General features: G+C 34.5%; 1 protein-coding gene across 1 annotated transcript in view; it reads left to right on the forward strand.

Moving 5' to 3' along the window:
* The window catches only part of ITGB8 (integrin subunit beta 8), a gene marked incomplete at both ends in the record, with an annotated part of 90,319 nt that overhangs the window by 37,818 nt on the left and 27,669 nt on the right, over window positions 1–24,832 (forward strand). Inside the window, 4 exons of the mRNA XM_082661875.1 lie at window positions 4,304–4,475; window positions 13,168–13,414; window positions 14,821–14,986; window positions 15,568–15,726. Of these exons, the coding sequence (XP_082518001.1) occupies window positions 4,304–4,475; window positions 13,168–13,414; window positions 14,821–14,986; window positions 15,568–15,726 (744 nt within the window). The remainder of the gene's footprint in view (window positions 1–4,303; window positions 4,476–13,167; window positions 13,415–14,820; window positions 14,987–15,567; window positions 15,727–24,832) is intronic.

Here is a 24,832-nt window from a genome sequence, read left to right on the forward strand (position 1 = left end):
TTCTCCATCTCACACCTCTACTGGCATGAAAAGTCTGGAGAGTCACAGTTATGGGAGGAGCAATGTCAGTCCTGCCACGGAGGAGGGATTTTGTGTATTCAGAGGAATGGGTGGTCAAGTGGAAGGAGGTAAGCCAAGGAGGAAACGTAGGGTGGCTTCCAGAGGTGTCTGCTGTTGGTCCAATCCTCAGAAGGGGATCTCAGAAAACATCCAGAAATGACTTGGCTGTTCATATCCCGAAATATTCTTCTATGTGGTGCAGGGTAGTCTAATTTATGTGTTGACAAAGCAGGCTCTGAAATGCGATCAACTTGGATTCAAATCCCAGTGCCATCCATTTCCAACTACGTAAACTTGGCCATGTTAACCTACCCACTCTGAGCCTCAGTTTTCCCTAGCTCTAAAATGGAAATAATAACTGTAACTATGACACACCGTTGTGAAGTTTAAATGAAACTGTATGTGGAAGGCATTTAGCACACAGGCATTGCTTAAGTTACTATAAGAACTATGGTGAGACTCTAGAGCAATTCATTCAGACTTAGGAAACTAAGAAAATTGCCTGTGTTAAGAATACAACGTCAGGGGAAGCAACCCATGTTAGCACTCAGTCACTGGCCATATCATTAACAGAAGGAGCTGTCCACTCCCTACATGCTGACCTGACACCACTGAAAGGAAAAATGCAATGGTTAATTTTGAAAGATTGCCCACCATTAGTCACATATGCAACTGCTGGTTTTATTTCTCAGCCAGCAAGAGAAGAGGGACAAGAAAGAAAGAGGCATTTTTTTCTCTGTTCATGATTAGAAAAGATAAACATGACCAACTTAAGCCTGGTTTGTATAATTCTCAAAGCTGGTCAAAAGTAAAAGTTCACTAGAAAATTTACACAGAGTATAATCAATTTGTCTGCATTCTTGTGTGGCATGTCAATCTGCCATTCTGTATATTTTGACTTCTCTTTCTCTCCATGCTACATAAAAGGAACTGGAAAATATTTAGGATAGACAAAATTGTATCAATATTACCTAGTTCAATGCCTCATATTCATTTTAACATATGTCAAAGACTGGACATAACATATGTGAAAAAAAAGATGACTTAACGTATGTGAAAGTTTTGAAGACTTCTCCTCCTCTTCTGCCTGATATGTCAGATACAGGTTGTGATTACATAGTCAGAAGTTTACAGGGCAGCCTTGGAGCATAATTAAACCGAAATACAATACAAAGGGCATTCACTGTCAAAAAGGAAGATGAAGGAATTCTTTCATTTCTGTACAGATTGCCATGCTTGGAGGTTAGAAAGACTCAGAAACGAGTAGGAGAAAAACCTTTTCCTATTTATATCTCCAGACTATTACATTAAATGGATGAAAGTAACAATTGATGAGAAGCCAACCAGGGTAACTTTCTAACCTGGGCTTTTCATTCTCAAATAGGTTTTAGACAGCTGGAGTATAAGTTTGCTTGAGTATTTCTTGTAGAAAAAGTAAAATATAAGAATTAGAAGACATTAAAATGACATAAAACACCAAAAGTTAAAAGGGTGTGGTTTCAAATTCTTTTCTTTTATACGGAGTGGAAAGTAGGCCACAGTGGGTAGGGGCAGCATTCCATTCTTTATTTTGATGCCACGATCTTTTCTTCCCTTTTCAAACCTAATTGTCAAATTGGCAATGTTTTTCTAACTTAGTTTTTACAGTAGAGTAAAAACAGCCATGCTGATTCAGACACTGCAAAACAAATGATGTTTTTTTGCCTATTTCAGCAAAATGATTTGACATTTAAAGGTCAAATGGCATAGCTTGATGTATAGTTGCAGTGAATTAACCACCTTCCCCTCTATATACAAATCACAAAATTTCCAGCTGAAAAGAAAAATCAGAGTTATTTGTACTTTATTTCCTTTCCTGATTTGAAGGCTTGCAGTTTTTGCTTAAATTAATTAAATTAAAGCGCATGTGGCCCTTGGTCTGTGGCCTTCATGGGAGGCATGAATGAGCATACATGTACCAAGCCTTATGCGCCCTCAGTATTCCCCAGGCTCTGGGACAGCTGAGATCCCCCATCCAGCCCCTTATATCTAGCAGTACATGCCACCTTTCTCTGAGGAGCTCCAAGTTGTTTAAAAACTAAATCTCACATTCAGAACCTCTAAGTTTTAACAACAGATAGGATAAACTTGGAAATGAGAAATTAAGGCTTTAAACGTTTTAAACTTCAGCAAGCAAGGTCAATAGCAAGGCAAATCGAATTCTTCTATTCCCATGAAGTCATTCACCAATGACACCTGGAGATCTTGACTGAAAAGAACCTATTCTCTCTTGTCTTTTTTTAAAACAAATTTATTTATTTATTTATTTATTTTTGGCTGTGTTGGGTCTTTGTTGCTGTGTGTGGGCTTTTCTCTAGTTGTGGCGAGCGGGGGCTACTCTTCGTTGCAGTGCGCTGCCTTCTCACTGCAGTGGCTTCTCTTGCGGAGCACGGGCTCTAGGCACGTGGACTTCAGTAGTTGTGGCACGTGGGCTCAGTAGTTGTGGCTCCCGGGATCTAGAGCGCAGGCTCAGTATTCGTGGGGCACGGGCTTAGTTGCTCCGCAGCATGTGGGATCTTCCCCGACCAGGGCTCGAACCTGTGTCCCCTGCATTGGCAGGTGGATTCCCAACCACCGTGCCACCAGGGAAGCCCTCTCTTTTGTCTTTTAATTATATTTATATTACAACTGTGCACCACACTCTAATTCAGGATCAGTACTGTAAAGGGTCACATAGTAAAATTTTTTTGCCACATACTATCTCTGTTGTACATTCTTCTTCTCCGTTTTTATTGTTTTACAGCATTTAAAAAATGTAACAAGTATTTTTTAGCACTCAAGCCATACAAAAACAAGGCATGAGCTGTGTTTGTCCCACTGTCTCTAGTTTTCCAACCCTTTTTCTAAATTGAGAGAAGAATTAAATTAAAATCTTTGTATGAATGTTTTTATATTGCCTACCACCATCCCATCTAATTCCTCACCAGTGCCAAGGATCTCCTTATTCATAATTAGTGATCTCATAGTCAAGTAATATTAAACGTGAATATAATCTCTTTTCTCCATAACCCTATGACATTCTGTGCTTCCCCTAAATTTAATGCCTATGATAATTACATTTACTTGCTTAATGGCTGAATTCACTGATGGTCTGTTGACTCTGATAACAGGGACTCTATCTGTCGTGTTCCAGTCTGTATCCTCAGCACCTAACAAACTACTGTCCCTGAGTAAGTATTCAGTCAACATTCTTCGATTGAATGAGTAATTGATCAGAAACCCAGTTCTCTGAATCGGTTAAACTAGATGAGGAATGACTGAATGCCAGATCAAAATAGCCACATCCAGGAAGATCACTAAGCAAATATCCAGCCCATATGTAAGCAAATATCCCAAATAATTCAGGCCAACATTATATATAATAAACTATATTTCTATACTTTTCAATACATTTCCTGTTCTTAGGAAAAAACCTGAATGGTTACATTCAAAAATAAAAATATCAAATCTTTCTCAGTCAAGATAAATTATATTTTAAGCTTGCTCCATTAATTCCAAGTTTAATGGATGGCTATTGGATTACCATCAACTAACCAGTGCTGAATGGTAATGAAAGTTCAAGATTCTGTTCAAAATCAGGAGAATTTGAGCTGCACTTTTTTATCTCCCAGCCTCATTATGAGCATCTTCCTTGGTTTACTGAATTACAGGCTGTTACGTGTATAAGAAGTCGGGGAATTTTTAGTCTAAGAAATATAGATTTCCAATTCATTCTTTTATGAATTTTCAGTACCTAATTAGGCATGTGATTTCTAAGGACTTGCTCTCACATTCCAAACATAATAGTATATAGTAAACATACCAGTTGGGTTCTTTGAGAACTGAAGCTTACATGTGGAACCACACTGAATGGTCTATTTTGGCTAAATTTTCTTTTGGAGCAGTATTTCCAAAGTAAAATATTTAGAAGGAATTAAGTTGGTGTAATTTTAAAGTGATCAGTTAACAATATTTAAAGTACTTAGTTTAAATCTCCTTTTTAATATTCATTTTCTTCTTTCAAAATAACATTTAGAAATTAAAGCTTTATTTAAGACAAATTTGCCAGTATTCTTATTGGAAACATGCAGCTATTCTTAACAGTTGTATAATTTGTACAATATTGGAAGATGGCTTCTTTGCAGTGTTCGTTATGTGGTTTTCTTTGGTTATAACTGAGATGATATGCACTAAAAACATCAGTGATTTTCCTTCTTTTAAACAGGATTTCATTTCAGGTGGATCAAAGAATGAACGTTGTGATATTGTTTCCAATTTAATAAACAAAGGCTGCTCAATTGATTTGATAGAATACCCATCTGTGCATGTAACACCAAGTGAAAATGAAATCAATACCCAGGTGACACCAGGAGAAGTGCTGATTCAGCTACGTCAAGGTATGGTTATTTTCAAATAAATCAATGATGATTCTTCATTTGAAATTATATCTAGCTTTATTTGCTCATATTTAACATTTTATGGCAGGCAGTATTGCTACAGTAGAAATAAGAGTGGGCTCAGAATCAAGAAATCAGAATTCTAGTCTTTCTTATGCCTATAGCTAGCTGTGTGGCCTCGGACACTCTGCAAACCTGACCACACTATATTATAATTATGTGTTTCCAAACTTGATCACATTGTACTGTAATTGTGTTCCTATGCCACTGCCAGCTCTGGAAGAAAGAGAACATGTTTTATTCTACTCTGTTTCTCCAATGCCTAACAGAGTGCTGGCATGTAGTAAGCACTCCATAAGTGTTTGCTGAATTTGTTAGTTGATTAATTAGTAAGAGATGTGAATTAAGCTAAGTCTTAGAGCCTGTGTGATAAGCTTGTAACAGAAAACTATAATTCATAATTATCATAATTAACTTGAGCTGATTTGGCCCCTGAGAGTAACATACGCTTTTCCTCCAATACTTCTCTCATACTTGTCCTTCCACACCACTGTATTGCACATGTAGCAGGCCACTGGAAATTATTCATTTTCTCCACTGCCAGAGAATCCCAATGAACTAACTACATATGGCAAGATAAGTTCAGGTACAAAGATATGCATCACTCAACTAGATACATTTAGTTTTAAGTGGTATGCGATTGCCTTCAAGCCATCATTATTTCATTTTGGGTGGTCTTGTCCTGTCATTAAACTTTTGAATAACCATTATCAACATATGACCTCCCAATTCCAAAGCTGAGCTATTTTTCCCAGACTCTTGGATTACCCAAATAACGAAATCCATTTCTTTCTTGGCCCTAGGCATATTCCCAGCTTCCAATTAAAACTGTGCACTTCACCATATCCAACAATTATACAGCCCAGTATGGACATAAATGAGTGACAGCTGGAAAGGGGTACACAAAAATTAAAGTAACTAGGTTGGTAAGATTATGACACTTGCCACCTTCTATTGCTGCCATAGCAAAATACCACACACTATGTGCCTTAAACAACAGAAATTTATTTTCTCACAGTTCTAGGAGCTAGGAAGTCTAAGATCAAGGTGCTGGCAGATTCGGTTTCTGGGGAGGGAGAGAGAATGACAGACAGACAGAAAAGGAGCTCTCTGTTGTCTACATATAAGGGCACTGAACCCACCATGAGGACCCCACCCTCAGGACCTCATCTATATCTAGTCATCTCCCAAAGGCTCCATCTCCAAACACCATCACATTGTGAGTTAGGGCTTCAACATAGAAATTTGGCTGGGGGCGGGCAGGGAGGGGGCAAAATTCAATCCATAATTCTTGATATATAAAATAATGTTTTCAAAAGCTATGAAATATTTTTAGAAATTAATTATATTTTATACAAGAAAACTGAACTCCAAAAAGTGAAACTGTTTTTATAGGCCAACATCTCTGAACACCTCGCAATAAAATTTAAAATCAATACAAGAGGATAAACAAATATTAAATAATAGAGAAACAAAGAAAAGATTTTCCTAAATAAGTTCTATCTCCAAGAATAAATCAAAACTCTAGTCATAGACTATTTGATAATAACAATAATAACAACACACATCATAACATAATGGTATGTGTTCAAAGTTGCTCTCAGGATAATTCAAAACTTTAAATGCTTTTATTATTAAAGAAGAATGAAGCATCCAGATAAAGGTATAGAAACAACAAAAACAAAATAACCATAAGGAAAACAAGAGGAAGAAATTCATAAGTTAAGAAAAAAAACAAAATGGAATGCAAAATAGAAATAAAAAAGTAAAACGAACGTATAAATCCAAAATCTGGTTATTTGTAAAGCCCAATGAAATAGACAAATTGTTGGCAAAGCTAATTAAGAAAAAAGGACAAAAAGCAAATGACCTGATTATACAGACCATAACCAGAGAAACAAATATTGGGTAAAAAAAAACTTTAAGAGAATATTAAAAATGGTAAAATGCATTAAATGTGGTAAAATATATAAATCGTAATAATAAAGATAATTTTCTAGGAAAATATACATGACTAAAATTGACTCAAGAAGAGGGAAACCCCTAAGAAACCTAATAAAGATACAAGAAGTTAAGAAAATTATAAAAGAAACTCCCCCTAAAAACATTAGGTCTAAAGGATTTCATGGGGAGAAATGATTTCATGTTCCCCTAAACATTTAAGGAACACATTATCCCTATGCTACATGAACTCTTCCATGGTTTTAGAGAAGGCTTAGAAGCTACTCAATTTTTACAAGCTTACCATAACTCTAGTATCAAATCCCTAATAACATTTTAAGAAATCAAATTAAACTGCATGTGATAATAAGGGCAATGTCACCATACAAGTAGATCTAACCTAGGGTAGTTGATTGTCTTAAAATTAATGTATTTTTATCATCTTAGTTTGCCAAAAGAAGAAAAATATATATTGTTATCTCAATAGATGCCAAAAATCATACAAAAGAAATTTAGTATCCATTCCTGCCCAAACCAAAATTGAAGACTACTTTTTTAATATGTATTAAAATCCTTCTGAAAGTTTTACATAAAAGCAATCAGACAAGAAAACCAAGTATGTGTTATCAACATTTTGAAAAGATAAAGCAAAATTATCATTATATTTCTACCTGGAAATCCAGGCAAATCAACGAAAACTAACTATTAAAATTAAAAATAAAAGGCCATGGCAGGAAATTTTTTAAATATTCAAAAATCAATGAATTTCTTATATAGTATTAAATATAACTTAAAAAGGGATCATTTCAAAGCAGCAACCTAAAATGTAAACTGCCTAGTGATAAACTTTCTAAAAAATATGTAGAGTCTATTGTGCTACGTAAAAGACAGTATGAATAGATGCAGAAGAATTTTATGTTCCTGAATAGGGAAACCATATTATAAAAATAACAGTTTTCTATAAATATATTCTAGTAATGTAACAAAATCTAAGTGAATCAATAAATGTAAGACAGTCCCAATCAAATTTAAATGCAGTTTGTTTAAACAAATCTTCAGTGATATTCATTATACATGTATCTATCTATATCTATCTATCTCTCCATATATGTAACAACATATTTATTTAGGATACATTCCTAGGAATAGATTTACTAGGTCATGTGTATTACCAGATTATTCACAAGAAAAATTCATGTCCAGTTAGGCTTTCAAGAGTCAACCTCACCCATTCTCATTCTTTTTAATCTCTTCAATTTGTTAAGTGTAACTAGTCTATTAGCTGTTTTCTTTTGTCTTTTTCCTATTACTAGAAAGCTTGAATATTTTTCTTAAGCTTATTAATTATCTTTATCTCTCCACTTTGTGTGTGATTTGCCCCTCCATACAAATTTGCTTATTTTTCTCACTGAATATTAATTTTCAACAGCTTACAGATGAGGCTTATCATATATTATTTACCTCTAAAAAATGACTAATAGCCTTAAAAAATGTCTTGCTCTTTTTTAAATACTTGAGATTTGAAAATTACAAGGTGCATTTTTTTATACTGGTATGTTACTTTTAAATTTATACACTTAAATGAATTTAGTCTGTTCTCTTCTGTAGACATAATGGTGGCTGAATCCTCCTGAGACTATAAATTAACAGTTCAAAAGTTGGGAAGTTATTTCAGTGCTGTAGATAAGCAATGGCAGTAATGGTAACAAGGCAGGAGAAAAATGGCCAGACTTGAGAGATAATCCGGAGGTTTCATCCCCAGGGATTGGTGATTGATGAGTATGGGAACACCTGGGCTCTGGCTCGAGCATCTAGGTGAGGTGGAGAAGGCTGCTCTTTGTGGAGGGGGTGAGTCTGAGTTCAAACAGACATCTTGAATTAAGGTAGTGACTTACCCATTAGGTGTTCTGGGGAGAGACAGAGTTGGAGATAGAGAAGCTGGAGATGTCAACATGAGGTAGTAAGTGAAGGTAGTATGAATGAGATCATGGGAGTAGGAGAATCAAAACACAAATGCTTAATGTCTATGTCAATCATTATAGGGTTTGATTTTAGTCAATTCCCCAATCCTCATGAATTTCTGTGTGGAAATAGTTACTAACTGTCTAACGTGTATGTTATCTTTCCAACATAGCTATGACAGAACTATATTTTTATAATCTGCATATATAGCAAATAATTATTAAAATAGATTTAATAAGTTCATCTAAAAGTGCATCGTGGCATCAAAGACATGCCAGCTTTGGGGCATAATATATAAAGCTGTATTTTACCAACTCCAGATATACAGGAACCTCATTCCTTACAATGTAAAGTCCTTTGCACCCTAATATATATATAAGAGTTGAGGGTCTGGTATAATGAATACCTAAGTGTAAAATACATTTATTCCCTAATATTAATTTTGATTTATTAGATTTATTTATAGATAACCACTTTATTCTTACCTGATAAAAATTCATGACCTTCAATGTAGCATTTATTAAGGATTTTAAAAAATTTTATTTTTAAAAATAAAAATATTTCCATTATATCATATACTAAGTTTTTAAAGGAATGTTAGGGCTATATAAAATATGTATATAATATATATAATTGAATATTTTAAATGAGATTTTAAAAAGATATTTACTTTTTACTTCTTAAACTATACTTTTTAAAATTTTTACCTATCAATTTTATGGAAAAATAATAACAGAAATAGGTGACTAATCCTAGTTTATGTCCCCTAAGAACAGTGAAATGAAATGAAATCTTTAGGAAGATAAGTGAGAGAAGATAATTCTCGATTTCTGTTTCAGAAGTAATATAATGTATATGACAAGGATGAGTATAATTTGTACTTCACTAATTGAAGAAAAGGTTTCAAACTTGATTCATTTTAATATTTTAAAGAAAAAAAGTTCTTTAGTGTAGCTTAATTTAAAATGTAAGATTTTTCAGGTATTCTTCTTGAATTCAAAACTTTTTTCAAAAAACCTAAAACTATAGAGTCATGCATTTTTCCTCCTCAACACCTGGCACATATCCCCCATTTTATCCCACACAGAAATCCAGAAATGTGCTGGAGTCTGTACCTTGCTGTTTCAAACTAGTCTAATTCTTGGGCCTTCTCCTTCCCCTGCTCAAGGATAATGAATAGAAATTGGCAGCTCTTTCCTCCTGCTACAGTTCTCCATATTTTCTTACGGTTTTTCAGTTTCATCTTATGCAGAATATTTCTTAGTTATCTTTTCTTAATATCCAGTCATGTTTGTTGTAGCCAGCTCTTCAGAGATGCTCACGCCATTATTTGAGTGATTTAAAACTCATTCGAACAACTTTATTTTTTTGGTCTATTCAAACCAATATTGGCAATAGCTCTAAGTAGGTCTCAACTTTCCTCCAAGTCCTCTTTCTTATTCTATGTCACAGACTCTTTTCTTGCCTTTAAAGTTAATCAAAGGAATAGGACTTGAGCCTTTAGAATCTCAAATTATGAGGATGAAGCTTTCCTGGAGATAATGTAAGTGGTGGCATAAATATTTTGGGGGCCAGATGATACTCTTTTCCTCTTATAGAGAGAAACTATTTAAGATCTCCCTAAACTATGGGAAAGAAGTTATAAATATTAGCTTCTTACTGTGGTATATATATGGGCCTTTTGAAATGCTGTATCAAAATATTCTTCCAATATAGTTTAAAGAACATTTATGAGTGGCTATGCATGTACCAAACCCAGAGGCTTCAGAGATAAATAAACAGTTCTTATCCTAATGTTGTTCTATCTAATGTTAGATAGAACAGTTCTATCTATCATCTATTCTAACATTAGAACAGATCTAATGTTAGAATCTAGTAATACTAATGGTAATAATTACTAATGTCTATATATTTACTGTGTACCAAATACTGTGGTAAATATTTTATATGGATCACTGCACTTAGTAGCTCTTACCCACTAAAAGAATCCACCCCCACATAGCTCCTTCTCTCAGAGTAGCATTTAAGACGTTGCTGCTGGAATTTATATCACAGTGGTGATGGCCGCAGATACTGTCTTATTTTTAGATGTGTTTCTTTCTCATTCAATATATTCAAAACCTCTTTAATGTCATCTTCCCTTTGAGCCCAGTGTTGGTGGCACCACAGTAGGAACTGAATGGAGATTTTATCCAGGGACATGGTATCCATGTTCCCATGAAAAGATATTTCTACTGCTTCCAAGAGAAGGTTTCTCCGTCATATATAATTATCCAATCCAAAGCCAACTTGAGAGCATAATGTGGGGAGTGTCTCAGGCTCATGGGCAAAATATGGTAATCTAAGCTTGGCCCCTTCAGCTTCCTCCTTAACAAGCAGAGTGGGGTTTGGGGTCAGCCTATGTAGGGCTGCCCACCTTAAGCTTACTACTTAAAGCTAGAACCTTTTAGGAAACTCAAGTGCCTTGCAGTTTAAAAGTAGTGATTATCATTCTCTCCAGCGATGAGTAAAAGGCCTGTGTACAGAAAGATTCTCCTTTCTCCTTTAGTGAAAACTTGTCTTACTGAGGTGTCAGCCCACGCTGAGGTCTTCAACTGACCCAGGTACATGTGCTAACGCCAGCATCTATGTAATCAAAATAAAGCTACAGCAGCCTGCACCCTCTAACCATGGCCATTTGGCCAGGCTTCCTAAAAGCCTGGCAAGGCTTCCTAAAAGCCCTCTTCTTTGCTGAGGTCAGTGAGACTAGGATTCGCTTGCTAGGCTATGAGCAGCTGACCTGTGCTGAAGGCTCCTGTGTGGCTAGCATTTTACTGGAGCTCCCTGAATAGCTCAGGCCTCCAAGGCCTGTGCTTTTGCTGATGCTATGTAGACTCTGCCTGTTGGCTGAGATAACCAACCAATAATATAACAACTCACACAACACGCTGAATATCTGGTACATTTTTCGATGACTCTATAAAAATAGGCAGCCATTCATCTTTAGACAGAGCCACCATAAACTATAATGATCCATTAAGATGAGAATACCATGTGGCCAGCTCCTAATGCCTTCAGCCATATGTCCAAGTCAACAGTTAAAAAACAACTACACAACTTTAAAAAAATTAAAAATTAAATGCTGACCCACATTAAAATTCAAGCTCCTCCACATGAACCACACTCCCCAATACGCTCCATTTCTATTTCTCATCGATCCAGCCCTATCTACCAGATTCTATCATTCTTCTGAATTAAACTTCTCTACCCAAATTGCAGGACACTTCCACATGGGCAGGATTTTTCACCAGATACTTGGAAAGCAGAGCCAAATATATGTTCACCGGAGGCAGCCCAGCTCCTAAAAAAAAGGAGTGAAAGAATTGACTGGGCTGGGCTATGCAAGCCCAATTTCTCCTCCCAAACTCTTGGGCTGAAAATCCAAGAATGTTATAATAAAGAAGTTTCCTGCATTTAAAGGCTAATTAGGAATAAGTAAATAGCCCCTTTCTCCCATAATTAATAGTACAAACCAAAAAACCTTACTATTTTTAATACATTCCATAATCTGGCTGTATAACATTTGATTTGTGAAGTAAGTTTTAAAATATTGCTATTTTTAAGCATATTAAGACTGAAAATATGATTTGATAAATTGTAAGATTCCTTTAATAAGTAGATCAGGCTACCAATTATGTATACAAATTTGTATTTATTAAAAAATTTTTTACACTCAAAATATTCCCCATGTGCAAATAATTAATGACTTACAAGCATTTGCTTTATTATTTAAAAAAGTAAAATTCACAAACTTCCTCTATTTAAATTGGTAACTTTTCATCATGTACTTTAAAAAGTTAAATACAGAAGTACTAACTCTGTAGGGTACCAAATCCTTGTATGACTTGATAATGGACAGAAAACTAAATAAAACTGTATTGCAAAGACAGTTGTCTTTTGGAGGCTCCAACAATTCTCCTTATGGTGACCCTCTCTACTCATCCAGTTTCTTTGCCCCTGTGATCCCTCTTCAACATATGTTTATCATGCACCCATTATGCATTGGACAAATGCTGTCCCCTACATTGTCTTGGTCCTCAATGTGGCAATGCTGCATATCATTCTTCAGACCACTGTCTCATTTCCTCTTACAACTAACTGTTGGGGAGAATCTAATCAAGTAACATGATGAGGTAGGAATTATTTTGAATAGCTTAATGTACTGCTCAGTACCAGAGTTTTCACATCTCATATGTAAATATACCTTAACCCAAAAGAATGAATCTACACCTGCATCCAATAAGGGGTAAATTTTCTTAGAATACCTTTCTGGCTGTCTTCATATCTAAATGCGACCTGAAAACAAGCACAGACACCTACTCTCTCTTATGATAGAATGCTGCTTGCTGTTTGTCCTATGCTTTACTAGACACTAGAAATACAGGTTCATATGGTGATAAATATATTACCTATTACATTTATGTTGAGCTGGTCTATTTGTTATTATCTCTATCTGCCCTAAAGAATTACGAGAAATGCACTGTAGAAGTTGGAGACTAAGACATTGGTATGTCTGGGATGGTACAGTTTCCAAACTGCCTTGAAATTATTCTGGAATATTCCCAATTTCATTCATTATGCACAAATTTGTGATAATTGTTCTATACCTAAAATGTGACCGGATGATTGATAGCTTAACCTGAGATGTTTAAAATGAATACTATACTATGTTTGTCTTTCTCTGAACTAGGAGCTGAAGCTAATTTTATGCTGAAAATTCATCCTCTGAAGAAATATCCTGTGGATCTTTATTATCTGGTTGATGTCTCAGCATCAATGCACAATAATATTGAAAAATTAAATTCAGTTGGAAATGATTTATCTAGAAAAATGGCATTTTTCTCCCATGACTTCCGCCTTGGATTTGGCTCATACGTTGATAAAACAGTTTCACCATACATTAGTATCCATCCAGAAAGAATTCATAATCAATGCAGGTATCTAATATTTGACGTGGACTTCCTAATGCTAAACAAATTTAAAATCTTATAAAACCTCATTTTGTTTTTAAATCAAAGACTTACTAAATTTTATATTTTTGTTTTAATTAAATGATAAATGAAAATATGTATAGAAGAAGTATGTTTCTATCTGAAAACTTCTGAGACTGAAGGGTGGCTTTTTACTTTATATTTTTTCAAATATCATTCACTTAGTTTCTATTACAAAAAACACAAATAATATTAGTAATTTTGGATAAACCTCCAATAATCAGGCTACTATATATATATATATATATATATATATATATATATATAAAATACATCTTTGAAACTTCTGTATTCCTTTTTTGATTGATCCAAATTTGCTGAATTAAGGTTTATCAAATTTAAAGTACTTATTTTGCCAGTATTGCACCTGTATTTCCATTACTGTATTGTGACTGTTTATAATTACATTGCTTATGATGTGATTTCAAACAAAACTCAGCTAGCACATGGAGGATAGGTAGGTCAAAAGAGAGAATTTGTTTGCTAGAAAGAGCCCTTTTTCTTATCATTTTGGAACAGCATATTCCCTACTATGAAAGGAAAACAGACCTTTAAAATATGAATTTCTCACACGATACTTAGCCTGTTGAATTTTCAGAGAGAACTATAAATGTGTTCAGTTCTTCCTTAACAAAACATTTCATTTTATCGTCTTCTTTCCTACTTTCATGAATTGCCCAGATCACTTTACAGCATATACTCTAATTTACCAAAACAACTTTGCTTTCTGTTGTAGAGGAACAAGACTGATGCCTCTCCACATGGAGCTTCACACACCTTCTCCCTGAATACAAATGCACCTGAGGAATGATCCTCACCTTTGGGGACATTATGGAATTCTCAAAACAATTTTAATGAATTTTGACCATGCATCAATAATTCTACACCAAGCATCACTTTAAAATTAGCAAAATATTTTAAAATATCTAACAGTAGTATAATATTTTAACTAAATTCCTAAAAACATTTCCCAAAAAGTGTTTTTCAGCTGTTCCATGGGCAAATGTGATAGGAAATCACTGTAAATTTTCATCTCCTCTTAAAAATTAACAGTGCATATTAGCATAATAAAAGCCCTTAGGTGTCCTATATTAAACATGTTTAATCTTCTTTATGTTTTGACGACCAAGGCATTATATTGCTACATGCAAAGAAATATTCACCAATATTGAGCTTTTCTCTGATTTTATAAAATACAGATTTTCTCTAATAAAATTTTCTTGGCAAAAATAAAAAAGGTATTCCCTTCTCAAACATCAACCACACACTTTTACTATGACCATGAGTAGTATTTTGGATCTTTGAAGGACGCATAGCAAAATAGAATTTGCATTTCTTCTTTACCCATATAGTGACTACAACTTAGACTGTATGCCTCCCCATGGGTATATCCATGTGCTGTCTTTGACGGAAAACATCACTGAGTTTGAAAAAGCAGTTCACAGACAGAAGATCTCTGGAAATATAGATACACCTGAAGGAGGTTTTGATGCTATGCTTCAGGCAGCTGTCTGTGAGGTAAGAAGTTTCACATTATTGAATATTTGCTCAGATGAAAAACTCTCCAAGAATTTAGGATTTTTCCCTTTGATTTATGGAGTGAAAACATAGCATAGAAGAATACATTCTTCTCCTATCTGTTATTCGTCACCAGTATTATTCATTTTGGTATGTGTTCAGGACAGAGGGGCTAAATTAGGAGAGGGTTATAAATAGGAAAAGATAAAAGGGAAAGAATAACTTATGCACTTGGAAAATCATTTCCAAAAGGGCTGCTCTTTTCACTCACTACTCTCCAAGGAAAAAAACAGAAGTAGCTTGTTGTCCTACTCACATCACAGTGGGCAGTCTGCACTTCATAAACCTGGCTTGTTCTTCCTCTGTGGAACACCAGAAGTCTCTAGCCAGGAGATAGTGTGGTCAAACGGCTGTGGAAGAGGATATACAAATAAAAGTTAATGCTATTTATGAAACAGCACTGAATTTATGCACATCATTCTAGCCTGACTTAATGTTTTAAATTTAATGTTTACTTGAAATGAAGACCATAGTAAAGATCTATGTTATTGTACAAGATCTAATTACATGTTTATTTTAAGAGTCACATTGGATGGCGAAAAGAAGCTAAAAGATTGCTGCTGGTGATGACAGACCAGACATCTCATCTTGCTCTAGATAGCAAATTGGCAGGCATAGTGGTGCCAAATGATGGAAACTGCCATCTGAAAAACAACGTCTACGTCAGATCAACGAGCATGGTAATACAGCAACAGCCTATTAGTAGTTATGACTTTTCTGGTTATAGTATAAGTTTAAATTGGCAATTCAGCTGTCCTTGTACCGAGAAATTACCTAAAGGATCATGATGCAGAGTCAGGATAAGTCATGAAAGACAAGTTACAGAACAATGCAGTCTATAAATTCTGCTCAATAAAATATAAGGCTGAAATACTTTGATAATATCTAGTAGCTGACTCTCTAATATCCTACAAAGCACTGTATAATTTATGAAAATAAGAGTGATAGAAGAGCTTACTTTTTACTCAACTGAAGGACCTTAAAAGGAAAAGAGCATATACATATATGTTAGCCTTACTAGTTTACTTATAACTACTTCTACAGGGTTAGTATTGAAAAACATATTAGAGATTAAGAAGAACGTATTTGGCTTGAGGAATCCTCGCAGTAAAATAGACAGACTCAAAGTAGAGACTAGGGGGAGAAAGGAGTAAAACAAAACCGGCTTTCAATTTTATACCTCACTCCTTCCTTCTGAAGTTTATCTATATTTAAGGGCTCTTTTGTTTAAACAGTGCATATCTGGATTGCTTCCTGAGGGTTAGTTTCGGCTCTGAATCATATATTTAAATTCAATCTCTTAGAACATCTTTCCCAGCATTAGCTATTCTTCATGTAGAAAATAACTGCATAAGGCATCATTTACTTGTGACATGACACCTACTTATACAGGCATGCAAATGTTAGAACAAAAGCTTCCAAACTTTCTCATATTGCGGTACCTAGTGTCTTAGTAATCTTTCCCCTTGTACACGTAGGCAAAACAAGCAAACAAAGAGCCTGACAGTTCTGTTTATTAAGTAGTTAGGTCCAAATAACATAACTATTTGTGTCCTAAAAACTTAGTAGCCAGTTAAAAAAATAATACACGTGAACATCAAAAAACATATGTGTGTGTGTGTGTGTGTGTGTGTATATATATATATGTATAGTTTGTCATTCTTAGTAAATAAGTTACAATGGGAACTTCCCAAGCCTTGGAATCAGACTAGATGTAACCATCCTCACTTCCTGTTCCGCACTGATTTTCATGTTGCCCAGTTTTGCAAAGATATGGCATCATCTAAAACAACAGAGACGAATGTAATGGTAAAGCTGTGAACCACCTCCAGCTAGTAGTTCATGGGTACCTGACAGATGCCACGTATTACTGTGCTTCCCTTAAAAATTCAAGATATTTTGAGGTATCCTGGTGAGTGTACTGCAGTGCTCTAAGGCACCTCATGCACAGTTTGGGAAATGCAATATTAGAAACATATAAATTATGCTGAAATGTGTGTGGTTCCCATGAGTGAAATTTAAATAGTTTAAATTTTGTTAATCTGAAACATTCTACCAGACTTTTTGAAAGTCTAGAGGAGCAACTGTTATTACCGCATAAAACAAGTTCAACCCTTGGTTGGTTTAGATTCTTGAAAGCAGCCTCAACATTTAAAGATTTTTAAAAATAACTAGAATTTGAATTTTAAATTTTAGCATTTGGAGTTATTCCCTTAGTGTCTTTCTCTTTGCTAATTCTCTTCTACTCAGCCACATTTCACTTTGGTAGACCCATCCACTTTAATTAAGTCATTTATTATCTTTCCTTCCATCCAACCTCTTTTAATCTGAGACAGAGTTCTAATTCATTTACTGGGAGTGGAGGAGAAGACAAGAGGAACTATTCTATTGTGAGACAAGTAGAAGCTTTTTTTTTTTTAAAGGGAAAATAATAATCACATTATTCTCAAATTGCATTGCATTATCGTTTTGAAGTTTTGCCAAGTCATTGAAGTCATCGCTCCATAATTGTATTTTAGAGGGTGCTGTTGCTCATATAGGACGGATTCCTTAAGGCAAAGAAATGTTCTCATACTTTTAGACATATGCCATGCCATATAACCTTATGGAAACAAATTATAATTCTGATGGAATTTTACACAGTGTTTGGGCTCTTATGATATCAGGAATTTGGACAAACTATCATGAACTTTATTTGCTCTCTTGAAAATTGTTTTACCTACTTAAAACAATGAACCTTCCACATGTCACTGATATGTATTGAATAAACCAAGGAGTAGTGTGTTTATTAATAGCTTAGAAGAATATTTTTTATCTCATTTATCCCATGTCTGTGTTTTAAGAGATCCTCTTCCTAAGAAGTTCATTCCCTTCATTTCCAGGGACACTGCCCTAAAACAAAAGAAGTTGAAGCATTTTGATTGATTCCTTCACTATGTGTTTATATACACAAGGTGTACGACTGCTCTGAAACCTCCTACATCCAAAGCTACCCTGAGCCTAATAAGCATATGTACCTGCTTATTTTAAAATGACCTCCATTCTCTCCTATTCAGCCATTATAGAGGAATTTAAAAAGGTATTATTTAGACAAGCAATCAAACACTTTGCTTCTTGGCTTTATGTCTAGCAGCCAATACCAGTAATGTTGAATAGTACCTGAGCTTCTTGGGCCAAGACTCTGGTCCTTTCATTTATAAAAGGAAATGATAAAAGATCTTTTACATGTCTAAATTACATGATCCAGAGTTCTACTGCTTATTCACCTAGGTATTTCATGAGGGTCAATGTGAATTCCAGAATTATAACATCTACCCTGTTTTCAGTTTTTATTAACTGAAACCACATATGTACATACAGTATCAGTATACTGCATACAGTACAGTGTATACAGTATGAAATTTATCTTTACAACAACTTGGTAAGGTAGTCATAGTTATCTTTCTTTTATAAACAGAAAAACTGAGGGGAGAAGAAACTAAGAATGTTGACTGAGGACAGACAGCTAAGAAGCTAATAAGTGGCAGAGGTAGGGCTCAATCCAGTTCAATCTTTTATTAAAATCTATATTCTTAACCACTTTGCCACAGTGTCTCAAGGGAAAACTAGAATAAATAGAGCAGTGAAGTTCTTGCTGTAGTTTCTGCTCTAACTTTCTAGTTACAGTCTTACTTATAGAAGAAATAAAGCAGATAATCTGGCCTACTTAAATTACATAACATGATAAAATTTTAAACAGTTTAAGCATTGTTACATTTTATATATGGCCATTGGCAAATAATATTATAGTATTAAATAAATTACCTTTTCCACTGCTTTTTCTCCAGTTGCCAGTAAGAAAAACTTGAGTAGTAATGTAGTTTTATAATTTACCAGTAATAATGCCAGCTTAAAATAAGGATTTGTTTCTAAAATGGTAGAGGTTAGTATAAAAATTGTTAATGGTGTAGAAGACAGGTTAATACTGAGGTCCTAGAATTTCACCCTGTCTCCCTACCCAGATCCTCCAGGGTGATTCCCAACTTCATGCAAAGCCCTCCTCACAACCATTCACCCCATCCTTGGCCAAGAATAACACCAGAGTCTCCAGTAACAATGAAAGGGGCCCAAAGAGCAAATATTTGGAAGAGGCACACAGGTCATGCAATGAACCATTATTAATGGGACTTTCAAATATTGCTGTGACTCTCAGTCCTGATGGAGAGATGCAAATAAGCAAGATCCTACCACACTTCTAATTATATTAGTAGCTCAGGTATGGTGTTTCTTTCTCTGAGCATTTTTTTGTGCCCCATCATATTATGGTCAGTGATTCTTCACCCCTCCTATCATTTAACTCCTCAGAATTCCTTTACTTATTTAGTCTCATGGAAATTACTGATACATAATTATAAGAATAATAACATTAAAATTCTAATATGTCAAAACTAAAGCATATAATAAAAATTTTCACCTTATTTCCTGATTCTTACTTTGTTTTTCTCTGCTTAACACTGCATAAGAAAAACTTTTTAAATTAATTAAAAAGATAAGATCAGTTTAGAGTGTTAGCACCTTTGGGTTTTATGAACATGCACCATCAGGAAAGTAAAGGGAATATCACTCAGGCTAAATGCACCCAGAAAGTTTTAAGTCCATATGCAGCTGATTTTTAAAAAAATATTGTTACAACTTTTAGTTAAAGGTAAAGAGAGAACTTCAGCAAGAGAAAAATAAAGAGTCACATACAAGGGAACACCCATAAGGCTATCAGCTGGTTTTATAGCAGACTTTGCAGGCCAGAAGGGAGTGACATGATATACTTAAAGTGTTGAAAGGAAAAAAACCCCTACAACCTAGGATACTCTATACAGCAAGTCATCATTCAGAATTGAAGGAGAGAGAAAGAGCATCTCAGACAAGCAAAAACTAACAGAGTTAATCAACACTAAACCAAACTTACAAGAAACATTAAAGGGCGTCCTTTAAGTGAAAAAGAAAAGGCTCTAACAAAGAAATAAATTATAGGAAGGGGAAAATGCCACTGGTAAAGGCAGATATATAGTAAAGACAGGGGTTCAACTACCTAAATAAGCTACTACAAAGGTTAAAAGACAAAAATTGTAGAAGCAACTAAAACTACAATAAATAGTTAAGGGATTGATATGAAGATATAAAATATGATATCAAAAACAAAATGTGGAGGGGATAGTAAAAAATGTAGCTCTTTTAGAATGTCCTTGAACTTAAATGACTATCAGTTTAAAACAAGTAGATACAGTTAAAGGTCAAAATATATGAACTTCATGATAACCACAAATCAAAAACCTGCAATAGGCATACAAAAACTAAAAAGAAAAGAGATGAGCTAAAGCACACCACTAAACTAAAGAGAGACTAAAACTAAAAAGACATGAACACAAGCATACAACTAAAGAAAATCATCAAACCACAAGGGGATAGACTAAAACAAGAAGACAAAACAGAGAAACAACCAGAAAAAAGTAACAAAATGTTAATAAGCACATACCTACCAATAATCACTTTAAATGTCAATGGACTAAATGCTCCAATCAAAGGACACAGCGTGGCTGATTGGATAAAAAATAACCCATCTATATGCTGTTTATAAGACACTCACTTGAGAGCTAAAGATACACAGACTGAAGGTAAGGGGTTGATATTCTATGCAAATGGAAACAAAAGAAAGCTGAAGCAGCAGACCCTTATCAGACAAAATAGACTTTAAAACAAAGTCTATAACAAAAGACAAAGAGGGAATTATATACTATATTATGATAAAGGGATCAATACAAGAAGAGATTACACTCATTAACATATATGTGTCCAAAACAGGAATACATATATAAAATATTAACAGAAATAAAGGGAGAAATGGACAGTAATACAATAATAGTAGGGCACTTTAACATCCCAATGACATCAATGGGGAGATCATCCAGACAGAAAATAAATAAGGGAACAGTGGCCTTAAATGAATCATTAGGCCAGTTGGACTTAATAGATATCTACAGGACATTCCATCCAAAACAGCAGCACGCACATTCTTTTCAAGTGTACATGGAGCATTCTCCAGGATAGATCACATGCTTGTCAAAACAAGTCTCAACAAATTTAAGAAAATAGACATTATATCAAGCATCTTTTCTGACCACAATGGCATGAAACTATAGATCATTTATAGAAAGAAAAACAGGAAAAGAACAAACACATGGAGACTAAACAACATGCTACTAAAAAAAACAGTGGTCAATGAAGAAACCAATGAGGAAATCAGAAAATATCTTGAGACAAGGCAAATGAAAATGGAACACAACACTCAAAAATATATGGGGTGCACCAAAAGCAGTTCTAAGAGGGAAGTTAATAGTGATACAGGCCTAACTGAAGAAATAAGAAAAAATTTCAAATAAACAGCCTAACTTACCAACTAAAGGAATTAGAAAAAGAAGAGCAAAGTCCAAAGTCAGCAGAAAGAAGGATATAATAAAGATCAAAGCAGAAATAAATAAAGACACTACCCCCCCAAAAAACAACAGAAAAGATCAATGAAACCAAGAACTTATTTTTTGAAAAGATAAACAAAACTGATAAGTCTTTAACCAGGTTCATTCAGAAAAAAAAAAGAGAGTACCCAAATACACAAGATAAGAAATGAAAGAGAAGCTACTGCTGTTATCACAGAAATACAATCATAAGAGAATACTATGAACAGTTAATGCCAAAAAATTGGACAACCTAGAAGAAATGGATAAATTCCTAGAAACATACAATATTCCAAGACTGAATCAGGAAGAAATAGATAATTTGAATAGACTGATAACTAGTGTTGAAATTGAATCAGTAATCAAAACCTCCCAAACAAAAGTCCAGGACCAAAGGGCTTCACAGGGGAATGCTAACAAACATATAAAGAAGAGTTAATACCTATCTTTCTTAAACTATTTCAAGAAATTGAAGAGGAGGAAACACGTTCAAACTCATTCTATGAAGCCACCATTACCCTGACACCAAAACCAGAGAAATACAGTAAAAAAAAAAGAAAATTATAGGCCAATATGTCTGATGAATATAGATGATTCTATCACTATATGCAGATGACATGATACTGTATATAGAAAACCCTAAAGTCTTCATCAAAAAGCTATTAGCACTAATAAATTAATTCAGTAAAGTTGCAGGATACAAGATTAATATACAAAAATCTATTGCTTTTCTATACACTAATAATGTATTAGTATTATATATTTTCTCAGGAAGAGAAGGTAAGAAAACAATTCCATTTAAAATCACATCAAAAAGAATACAATACCTAGGAATAAACTTAACCAAGGAGGTGAAAGACCTATACTCTGAAAACTATAAAGCACTGATGAAGGAAACTGAAAATGATAAAAAGAAATGGAAAGACATCCCATGCTCTTGGATTGGAAGAATTAATATTGTTTAAATGGCCATTCTACCCAAAGCAATCTACAGATTTAATGCAATCCCTATCAAATTACCAATAACATTTTTCACAGAACTAGAACAAATTATCCTAAAATTTATATGTAACCATGGGAGACCCCCAAATTGCCAAAGAAATCTTGAGAAAAAAGAAGAAAGCTGGAGGCATCATGCTTCCTGACTTCAGACTATACTACAAAGCTACAATAATCAAAACAGTATGGTATTGGCACAACAAGAGCCATAAAGATCAGCTGAACAGAATAGAGAGCCCAGAAATAAGCCCATGCACATATGGTCAATTAATCTATGACAACGGAGGCAAGAATATACAATGGGGAAAAGACAGTCTCTTCAACAAGTGGTGCTGGGAAAACTGGACAGCTACATTCAAAGGAATAAAATTAGAACATTTTTTTCCACACCATATATAAAAATAAACTGAAAATGGATTAAAGACCTAAATGTAAGACCAGAAACCACAAAAGTCCTAGAAGAAAACATAGGGCGTATGGTCTTTGACAAAGATCTTAGCACTATGTTTTTGGACCTGTCTCTTCAGGCAAGGGAAACAAAAGCAAAAATAAACAAATGGGGCCTAATCAAACTTAAAAGCTTTTACACAGCAAAGGAAACCATCAAAAAAATGAAAATGCAACCTACTGAACATGAGAAGATATTTGCAAATGATATGTCCAATAAGGGGGCAATATCCAAAATATATCAACAGCTAATACAACTCAATATCAAAAACACCCTGATTAAAAAAATGGGCAGAAGACCTGAATAGGCATTCTTCCAAAGAAGACATACAGATGGCCAACAGGCATGTGAAAAGATGTTCAACATCATTAATCATCAGGGAAATGCAAATCAAAACCACAATGAGATATCACCTCACACCAGTCAGAATGACCATCATCAAAAAGACCACAAACAATAAATGTCAGTGAGGAATGTAAAGAAAAGGGAACCCTCCAACTTGGAAAACAGTATGGAGGCTACTCAAAAAATTAAAAATAGAACTAACATATGATCCAGCAATTCCACTCCTGGGTATATATATATCTGAAGAAAATGAAAACATTAATTCAAAAAGATCTATGTACACCGATGTTCATAGGAGCAATATGTAAAACAGCCAAGATATGGAAGCAACGTAAGCGTCCATCAACAACTGAATAGATAAAGAAGTTTGTGGTACATATATACAATGGAATATTACTCATCCATAATAAAGAATGAAATTTTGCCATACGCAACAACATGGATGGATATAGAGGGTATTATGCTTAGTAAAATGACTCAGACAGAGAAATACAAATACTGCATATTTTCACTTATATGTGGAATATAAAAAATAAAACAAATGAATGGATATAACAAAACAGAAACAGACTCACAGATACAGAGAACAAGCTAGTGGTTACCAGTGGGGAGCGGGATGGAGGGGGCATGTGAACAATAATGACTTTAATAATAACTTTAGAATAGACCTAATTTTAATGCTTGTCATGCTTGCAGAAAATTACCCAGGAAATTATTTCTGCAAACAATATTTACTTTTTCTTCTTTAAAATTGAAAGCAAAAGTTTCACACAGAATCACCTGAGCTAGGCTCAGAGTAGTCTCATGTTGCTTTTATAGTGCCCCTGAAAATGAGAAAAAATATTGATTTTCCAAAGTGACTCAATAAAACCAAAAATTGATGAAAATACTTATGAAATAGACTGTTCCAAATAAATTATATGTTTGGTTAAGTCATATTTAAGCAGAAAACTTACTACCATTCTCATTGAAAAGCTTACAAAAATGGTTATTCCATGCCCCTCATTCAGTAGCAAGGATATCAAGAATGCAACTGATAGCATGTTTGGCAAGAGCCACAAATTCGAACACTTCAGGAGCCAGGTGCAAAAGGTAAATAAATGAGGCAAGTTAAAGCATATCCAAGAGCCCAGCATTTAGCCTTTAGTAATGGCCTCCAAATGTCTTTTATTAAGCAGTCTTTTATTGAAAGCTGTCTTTTATTAAGCAGCCCTGTGGTATTTGTCCCTTTACACGTAGGGAGCACCACCCAGCCTCCCAGTGAAGTGTAGATATTGTTATTACCTCCATTTTATAAATGAGAAAATGGAAGCACTAAAAGGATCAGGAACTTGTCTGTGGTCACACAGCCCTGCATAGTAGTGCCTAGGTAAATGACAAGCAGTGTGACATCAGGACATGAGCTTCTACTTACCATTAATATGGGCTTAATAATTAGAAAATGGTAAATGAAAGTCTTTACACATGTTAACCCATTTAATTCCCACCATAACCCTGAGAGGTAGATAC

This window comes from Grampus griseus, assembly GCF_964374135.1.
Source record: "Grampus griseus genome assembly, chromosome: 9".
Classification (NCBI taxonomy): Eukaryota; Metazoa; Chordata; class Mammalia; order Artiodactyla; family Delphinidae; genus Grampus; species Grampus griseus.